The sequence below is a fragment of the Drosophila mauritiana genome, unplaced genomic scaffold (assembly GCF_004382145.1).
Source record: "Drosophila mauritiana strain mau12 unplaced genomic scaffold, ASM438214v1 U_325, whole genome shotgun sequence".
NCBI lineage: Eukaryota > Metazoa > Arthropoda > Insecta > Diptera > Drosophilidae > Drosophila > Drosophila mauritiana.
In genome coordinates, this window is record NW_022881461.1 from 9,920 (window position 1) to 19,527 (window position 9,608).

General features: G+C 47.4%; 1 protein-coding gene across 1 annotated transcript; it reads right to left on the reverse strand.

The window, feature by feature from the left end:
* Window positions 1-921: 921 nt before the first annotated feature.
* Window positions 922-1,798, reverse strand: LOC117149766. The gene is made up of 2 exons (XM_033316820.1): window positions 1,176-1,798; window positions 922-1,143 (listed from the first exon to the last, which is right to left on the reverse strand). Exons 1-2 carry the CDS (start codon window positions 1,726-1,728, stop codon window positions 1,100-1,102), a joined length of 597 nt encoding a protein of 198 aa, XP_033172711.1. The 5' UTR covers window positions 1,729-1,798; the 3' UTR covers window positions 922-1,099.
* Window positions 1,799-9,608: the final 7,810 nt, after the last annotated feature.

The window sequence follows — 9,608 nt, forward strand, 5'->3', positions numbered from 1 at the left end:
GGCTTCCGCCGGGTGCAGAAACGCAACTGTCGAGAGATCCTTGATCAGCTCCAGGTGCACTGCCTTGGTTGCAAAGCATATAAATACGCAGACGTAGCATTTAACCGCGGGCTTGTTGCGACTATCCGACTTGTGAAAGAAGGGTCCACAGAAGTCTATACCAGTCACCTCAAAAGCGTGAGATCCTTCCAAGCGCTCCTTGGGAAGGTCCGCCATTATGTGCTCTGTCAGCCGCGGCTTACTCCGAAAACATCTGATGCACCTGTTCACGGCCTTGGTAACCGTCTTCCTCCCCCCAATAGGCCAATATTGGGATCGAATTGCACCCAGAAGAGCCCGAGGTCCGGCATGAAGATTGCTTTCATGGTAATGCGAGATAATTGCTAGAGTCACCGGATGGGACCTTGGAAGGATTTTCGGGTGGCGGCCATCAAAGTCCAATGACGAATTCCGGAGGCGACCGCCTACTCTAAGAAGTCCAAATTGATCCAGGAACGGCGAGAGCGATGATATGGGACTAGACGACGAAACTCTTCCCAGCGTTTTTAGGGACTGCAGGTCCTCCCATAAATGCGCGCGCTGCACCAACCGCAGCATCATATGAGTACCCTCTTGAATGTGTGCGACGGTGAGCCCAGGATGACGAATTCCATTACAAAATTTGTAAATGTATGCAAATACTCGTTGCAGCGAGGGGTAAGAATTTGCGAATTTGGAGCTAGCAATTACATCCACGTACGGCGACTTTACGATGAACACACTTCGACGAAGCTCAAGCACCGGTTTGTCAGGACAAAGAGCTGTTGGCCAATCTCTTTCAGGCTCCGTAAGATAGGCGGGTCCATGCGACCAGAGTGACGATTCGCTAAGCTCAGACGGCAGGGATCCTCTGGATAAGATGTCAGCCGGATTTAACGCTGTTGGAACATACCGCCAAGCCGTGACATCTGTCAGCTCCTGAATGGCAGCAACCCTATTTGCCACAAATATGTTGAACCTGGCGGGCTCATCTCGGATCCAGGAAAGTGCCACCGTCGAGTCGCACCAACAATAGTAGCGTCCTTTAAATACTTTCAAGCCAACTATTTCCCTCATGATTTTAGCCAGAAGATCCGCACCACAAAGCTCCAGCTTTGGTACTGTTATGGTCTTCAACGGAGCTATGCGCGACTTCGAACAAAGCAAATGGCTAAAACTTTGATTCCCTTTAGAAATCACATAAACGCAGGCTCCATAGGCATCAATGCTTGCATCACAAAACCCATGCACCTCAAGATCAGTCTCTGCGCTAAACACAAACCGAGGGAAACTAACATGACTTATTATTTCAAAACTGCGACATATATCAAGCCATTTCGTGTTATGGGTTTCCGGGAGGCTTTCATCCCAGGACAGCTTTTCCTTGCAGAGCTGCTGCAAAAAGATTTTACACCTTGTAATTACCGGACCGACCAGGCCGAGAGGATCGTAAAATTTAGCAATCGCAGACAAAACAGAGCGCCTGCAGGGTCTCAGTGGCGACTGAAAGGCAGAGAACGAAAACAATAGCTGGTCGGAGGCGGGATCCCAAGCGAGACCTAAAGTTTTGGTGAAATCGCTACCATCTTCAAACTTCATGAATGACTCCTTGTCCTCGGCGGGCACACCCTCCAGCACAAGCGGAATGTTAGAGCACCATTTCCTTAGCTTGAGCTTGCCCTTCGCAAGAATGCCAGCCGTCTGTTGCATTATGCTGATAGCATCCTTTACCGTGCCTGAGCCGGAGATAAGATCATCCACGTAGAAATCACGCCGAAGGATTTCTGATCCAATGGGAAACGATGCCTGCTCATCGATTGACAACTGCTGCATAGCCCTTACGGACAAGAAGGAGGCTGGTTTGGTGCCGTAGGTAACTGTGTCGAGTTTGTATACTTGAAGGTCATCGATCGGGGAGTCCCTCCATACAATGCACTGCAAATAGCTATCTTCTTGCGAGACCCTTACACATCGGTACATTTTACATATGTCTCCTGTAACGGCAACTGAGTGTGAGCGAAATCGAATTAGGATGTGAAATAGCTTGGGCTGGATGACCGGGCCAGCCATTAACACATCGTTAAGCGAGTATACAGTGGAAGTGACAGCTGATCCGTCAAAGACAACGCGAAGCTTGGTGGTAGTGCTATCCTCCTTCATGACGCAATGAACGAGTTTTTTGAAGCAGGGGCAGTCCTGGCAACAACTTTATCTGACCTACGCACAGCAGCTCATAAAACAGGCTAGCTCCTATTAACAGGTCAACACGTTGAGCTTTATAAAAATCCGGGTCGGCGAGCTGCAGGTTTTCTGGAATCTTCCAGTCCTCAATGTCCACATTAAAACTTGGCTGGCGATCCGTGATATTGGGAGCGATAACTGCTGTTATGCTCGTTGAGAAATTCGAAGCGACAGACCGAATCGCAATTCCTACCGAGAATCCATCAGTCGCGAAATTGGAATCCCCGATTTCAGTGACGGAGCCGGACGACCTCGACCTTTTCAGTTGCACTTGATTTGCAAATCGAGAGGTGACCAAGTGCAGTTGAGAGCCAGAATCTAACAAGGCCCTGCAGGGAACGAACAGTCCCGACCGATTCTGCACTAGAACGGTTGCAGTGGCTAGCAGCACAAGGTCACTACCGAGATCCTGGGCAATTAGAGTAGCAGAAGTCGAAAACGGGGCAGAAGTCTCAGTGTGGGAGCTTGAAGACACCGGAACATGTGGCTGCGAGGAAGGCGGACCATCCAGATGGAGCAGCGTATGATGCCTGATTCCACAGGTGCGGCAGCGGCTCGAGCTGCATTGCCGTAGCTGATGACCTGCCTTTAGGCAATTTAGGCAAAGTGCTAGTCTCTTTGCCTCGCGCAGACGATCTACTGGCGCTAAGTCTCTAAATTGCTGGCAATGATATATGGCATGCTCTGCACTATGGCAAAGCATGCAACCAAGAGAATTTTGGGTGGTAGCAACTAGCGTCGAACGATTTCTGCCCACCTGAACGCCTGGCGCATAGGTTGCCATGGCGCAATCCACGGCCTCCAAAGTCCTACATCGCTGTTCCAGGAATGCAGCCATCGATTCCCACGACGGAATAAGGTTGGCAAAGACCGGATCCTCCAAGCGCTCCTCCCACTTAGCTTGGCTCGCCGCATCCAGCTTTTGCAGCAGCACTTGCACTATGACGCAGCCAGCGATTTGCTCAGTGGTGCCCAAACCCTTCAACGCACGAATGTGAGCGTTAAATTTGTCCGACAATTCCCGAAGCGATGCCACTGAACCATTCCGTACTACCCTTAAACCCAGAATCTCGGTGATGTGCGCCTGAAAAACGAGACGCCGATTATCAAACCTTTTTTGAAGCAACTCTAAAGCCGCTTCGTAATTGCTGTTTGAAATCTCCAATGATCGGATAGTTTCCAGCGCTGAATCCCTCAAACATGACCGCAGATGTTGAAATTTCTCAATGTTGGAGAGGTCTGGATGGCTGTCGATTATGCTCGTGAACACGGAGTAAAAATCCGCCCAGTTTGCGTAGCCTCCGCCAAACGTTGGCAGCTGCACAGGCGGCAACGGCATCGGCCTCGGCCGCGGCTGCGTTTGAGGACCACTACACTGGTGGGGCACAACACCTTCCGCAAGCGTTGAGTGCGGCGCGAAGTGCACATTGCGTTTGGCTATTTCCGCGCGCACACTAGCCTTGAATTCAACGATGAATTCATCAAAAGACTCGCTCATTTCACTGCCAATTTCGTCGAAATCCAATTCCTCCAGTTCTGTATGCAGAACATTGAAGGCACCTTGCAGCTCATCAATCTGCTCCAGCCTCACCGTAAGAGTGGGTTCGTCGTATCCGCTAAGCGTCTCATTAGACAGAGACGTTTGTAGCCTCTGCAACCTGCTGAACAGCGCATTGGCTTTGCGCTTTAAAAAGGTCACCCTGTTTTTTTCACCTTCATCGGGCATAGCAACAAATCGCCTTTGATTCGGTTCAGCGGGAAGATGAGCACAAAATAGATGCCGAAAATGCCGATAGTGCATTAATTAATGCATGCAAATTAACACTATCACGTCGGGGTCACCAAATGTTTAGCTATTGAGCTTTTTCAATAGCTGTTGCGAATAATAAAAACCGAAGAAAGTTTGCTTTTATAACGACAGTTTTTATTTTGCGAATAATTATTCCTTTACGATAGCGATAATTGAATGCGTAAGTTTGGTCTTTTCCGAAACACGACGAATTGGCAACTGCCGGGCAGGCAGCCGAAATGCAGCGCCCAAGCTTAACGTAGGTGGCTAACAACAACAAACAAGGAATGAGCGCCGTACAGATAAGTGCGTGCGAGAGCAGCGGTTTGCACTATGGGCATCGGAACTGCTACCACTGATTAATTTGGCTTATAATATTAAAGAATATCATGCGGCTGCATGACCCAACAGCGTCCATTTTTCAGTCGCCAATTATTTAAATATCGGCACTTAATGCTCAACAATAAATTTTTTTATAAATATTTGTTTTTTATTATTTTTAAAAATATTTTCGAAAACTTTAATGTATATTTTGCAAATATTAAAAAATAAATCAGATGGTGCCTTTAATTTCGCGAAGTCTGAGGCACGAAGTGCGGACACAAGCACTCACGTCGCAAGCTGAATAACCCTAATGACAAGTATTCTAATATAAAGTCATTTTCGAAATTTATTTTGTTATGTACATAGATTCGGCTTTATTTAAATAATAACAACGTTAAGACAATGCAAAACAAGAATTTTTCGCATGGTGACAATTGATAAAAAAGAATATAGTGAACGAACTTCTAAGGTGAAGTGCACACATACAGTTGTCTGCTGTTTGCTGTAGCGCTCTCCGCTCTTTATCTCTCGAACAAAAACTCGAGAGAGCCTGGAGCCACCTCTAGAGCCACGGCCAAAAAATCACGTGCCAAAAAATCGCATTGCGTTACTCATCTTGTTATTCTAGTGTCTTTGGCCAAACCAATATATGGCCGTTGCGCATCTTGTTATTTTAGAGTCTTTGAAACGAGCCACCTAAATATTGACGAACATTGTCATTTCTCAATATTTTTTATTTTTTAACCGTTTGATTTTCAACAAATGATTTGTATTCTTTAAATTTTTCAAAAACTTCATCTCGCGTTTTCATAAAATACACCGTAACGTATCTGGATTTGTCATCAATAAAAGTCACACAGTAACGTGCAAATTATGAAATTGTGTTTTCCCGCGATGTCCAGAGGTTCCTCCCTCAAGTTTACAGCGGTAGTAGGACGTCTTCCGTCGGGGCCTTCTACTGAAGATTAGGTTGGAGGGCTTGACTTCGCCCCCTTTGATTTATTGTCTAGCCTTGTGGCGTAGCAATCTTTGTAATTAAAACAATTGTATTTACGGCTTTAGCCGGAGCACGTTCTGGTTTATTCTGGTGCAAAACTGAGACTGAAGAGTTTACAAAATATGGAGCTAAGTTTACCCTAACAGCAATGCATCGCGCCATCGAGACGAGTCGGCAAGCCGACTCAGCATTTCTTGCAGCGTGAGGCAACCAGCCTTCCGTTGCCGGGCGTTCTTTGCGCAGAGCGCTGAACTCCATTCTGGCGCGTCAGCATTCTATATGGAGAGCTACTTAGTTGCTATGGATTATGTTATGCGTTGTTAACTACTCCCCCCTCAAGTTTATGACCGTCCTCGGTCATGTTGAAAGTGTCGATGGTACGCTGTATCTCCCTGGAGGCTCGTCTTCTCCTTAATGCCAGATAAAGCGCGAAGGAGCCAATTAAGCCAATGTTTAGGGCCACACCAGCTATGAACCAGAGTTTAGGCGGGCCTTCAGATTCCACGTCATCCTTGAAGCTTTTAATGGAGAGCAGGTTTTCGTTGTTCATCCTGTGTAGCAGAGGGATGCTGAGCACGGGGTCGTGCCCGACGATGCTAAGCAAAGGGAAGCGCGCAATGCCTGGCTGCTTGCTTAATGTTTTCCGTAGGTTCACGAATTCGGAGCCATTGATGGTCGCCGTTCGCTCGAAGGTCACCAGGTGGGTTCCCTCGACCATTACTTCTGGGCTGCCATCGGTGCTGACGCGCGCTGAAGCTTCGTTGATAATCACAACGCCGTCATCTACGGGAGTAACTTCCTGCAAGTGGCTGGGTTGAGTGTGGCATTGGGCTGCGTTCCCTGCGTGGAGTGAGCGCACACAAGTTTCGCGCCGAGACCGCTCGCAGAACGTGAAGTGCGTGGTGTCAGTGCATCCTGTCAGCGCAAAGGTGTCATGTTCGCATTCGGCCAACGTATCCTCGTCGAGGCGTAAGATGATGTGTTGGTGTGATACAGGGTAAACGGCGACTTTCTTGCAACTGAACTTGACTCTGGGATAGGCAATTAAAATATGAATGCTGTTTTCGGACTGGAGGACTCTAATCTTGGAGGCTTCTATTAAGCTGATGATAGGGGTGTCTTGTTCTACAAGAGACTTCAAGTCGGCATGGTCAAGAATCGTGGGATTTACAATGTTTGATTTGGCCAAAGTAATAGTGAGGATTAAATTTTGAATTTCAGTAGACAGCATCCTATTTCTTGCCAATAACGCTTCATATAAGTGTGGAGTGTCAACCAAGTCGCTTTTACGGGCGCGGATCACCTTATTAATGGTGTCAGTTAACCTGTTAATCTGCCTCTGGGTTTCGGAATTTATGGTTATCTGCCGGGAATTAGACTCAACTAGTTTTGCCTCAGTAATCTTTATTTTTAGAAGGTCCGTGGCATCGGGAGTGCCAGCCACTACCTTTAAAGTTGTACCTAGGATATCTAGACTCCTGGCCATCCTATGATGGACCTTAAGGACGGACAACAGAGTTCTAAGGTGGTCCGTATCGACCTCTAGTAGTTTACGCATATGCGATTGGGGAAAGGACTCGGACAATTTTGCTGTCTCGTCTATCATGACAGCGAATTCGGACAAGTTGCTTGAATGTTTTAAGAGGTCACGCTGTTCAAAAACCAGCACGTTACCATCTACGACAGGAATGTAGTTGGCATGCGAAAAGTCGGTGATCCGTGCATTCGCTAATGCCAGTGTAATGAGCGTCGTGATGGTAAACCTGGAATTTAGATATAGGGTGAGGCTGTAGTGCTCGGGCTTTCTTAAAGTAACCTACTAACTAACTGCAAGGGGGGTGCCTACTTAAGGTTGTCCTTGTGGACCACCCTCCCCTTAATAAGAACAGACGTTCCCAGGTCTGCTTGCACTTTTTGTTCCGTGCATAGTGGGGTTAGCTTATTTCCTAACCTCTTGTTGTTCTTTACAAACACGCGTTCCCCTACCTCAAACACACGGTTTTGCCGGGAAGGGTTGCATCTTCCGATACTGTCTTGCTGAGCCTTTGCTAATCTTGCCTTGATTTCCAGGCAGCGCTCGTGGGCCCCTGAGTGAAGAACCTCAATTGGTCTCTCACGAGTAACTGAGTGCACGGTTCTGTTGTATTCCACCATGGCTCTCAAGATTAGCTCTACTGTGTCATTTGTCTTTTTGTCCAACTTCAGGCATCTGGCTATTTCTGCCAAGGTGCTGTGGAATCGTTCAACTTGGCCATTGGACACGCTGTGCAGAGGGGGCGCGTTCACAATGTCGATGCCGTAGTTGTTTTTGAGCATTGACGTGATTGTCTCTGAGTTGAAAGCGGGCTCATTGTCGCAATAGATTGTTTTGATGGTGGGAAAAAGGTTAACAATCTGCAATAGGGGGCCAGTGATGTCCACTATTGTCCTAGATGCGATCGGTTGCACTACTGCAAACTTAGAGAATTTGTCAATGCACGTCAAGAACAGCTTCTTGTCTGTTGAAAATATGTCAATGTGCACCATTTCGCCAGCATGACTGGGTATGGGCGTTTCCCCAAGCTCTTGCTTTTTCGGGTGCCTGTCGTACTTTGCTTGGGTGCATACCCTGCAATTAGCAACCACTTCCTTTGTCATGCTGCCCATTTTTGGAAAATAGTAGTCTCGAAGGACTTGTTTGACATTTTCCTGCGCGGCTCTGTGTGCACGGTTGTGCTCTGCAGTGACAATTTCGTACTGTTCGTTTTTATCAGTTATATCCGCCACGACATTCTTGCAGTGACGGAACTGAGTGGCTGGGAAGTGGGTGATGAGGTCGTGTTGGAAGCTCGCCAGTGTAGGCAAGTCGCAATGGATAGCATTCACGACGTCAGGGTTAACAACTTCTTTGAGAGTTTTTAACAGGTCACCCTTGTCAGCGAAACTGATCAAGTGGCGAGTTTTGCTTCGGAACAGCACCAGGGTTCGCTTAAGCGGGAAACGTGCTGCTTCCAGAATGATCTGGTTCCTAAAGCAATTTAAGGGTTTGTCTGTGGTTTCGACCGTGTAGGTCAGGGACAGCTCACTGTGAATAGTCGCAGCGTCTGACTGGGGTTCGTCTTGTAAGGCGTTGAGATTTTGCCTGGACAGTGCATCTGCCACGAAATTCTCCTTGCCAGGTTTGTAGAAAATCTTGGCATTGTATTGGTCTATATAGGCTTTCCATCTCTTAATCTTAGCGTTCGTGTTTTTGTCGGCAACAGCGAACGTGAGAGGCTGGTGGTCGGTGAATATGTTGATTTGCCTAGAGCCGTACAGAAAGTTTTGAAGTTTACCTAAGGCCCAAACAATGGCTAGCAATTCCCTTTCGTTTGTGGCATAATTTTGCTCAGCCTGTCTCAGGGTGCGGGAAATCATGGTGATCGGCCTACCTTCTTGCGAAAGGACCGCACCGATGCCACTTGCTGACGCATCTGTGGTGAGGTCAAAGGGCTTTTGAAAGTCGGGGTATTTGAGTATGACATCCTCTGATGCCAAAATATTACGAAGCCTTTGAAATGCGTTGCGTTGAGTTTCATTAAACTCCACACAAATCTTCTTAGACATATGCCTACTCACCGAGCCGTTTTCCCCTTTCAGGATGTCAGTTATCGGGCGAGCTATGGCTGCAAAGTCTTTGATGAAGACTCTGTAGTAACTGGCCAAACCAAGGAATGATCTAACACCGTAGACACTTTTGGGTTCAGGGTATTCCTGAATGGCCTTTACTTTTTCTGGGTCGGACTTAGTCCCGTCCTTGCTTACTATGAAGCCGAGGTACTCAACACTGTCTTTGAAGAATCTTGTCTTTTCCTGGCTCACCCTCATGTTCGCCTCGATCAAGCATTTTAGCACAGTGTCGATGTGGCGGACATGGTCGGACTCGTTTTCTGAGAAAATTATGACATCATCCACATAGACGTAACATATTTTCCCGATTTGCTCTCTCAGTACATCGTCTAGGGCTCTTTGAAAAATGCTGCTTGCATTTCTCAATCCGAACGGCAGACGGCAGAACTCGTATTTGCCGCCATTCACCGAGAACGATGTCTTCTCGCGGTCGTGTTCCGCGAGGTAAATTTGATGGTACCCTGACTTCAGGTCAAGGGTAGTGAAGAACTTTTCCTTGCCCAGATTCGCTAAAATCATGGGAATGCTAGGCATCGGGTACCGGTCAGGAATAGTTCGCTCATTTAGCTTCCTAAAGTCAATGACCAATCT

Bases quoted from the DNA above. Each gene is read 5' to 3' on its own strand.
- LOC117149766 (XM_033316820.1), bottom strand. From the start codon at position 1,728: ATGCAACAGACGGCTGGCATTCTTGCGAAGGGCAAGCTCAAGCTAAGG. The intron at 1,144-1,175 runs CGAAGTCGCGCA...TTGAAGACCATA, and splicing joins TTTTAGCCATTTGCTTTGTT to ACAGTACCAAAGCTGGAGCT.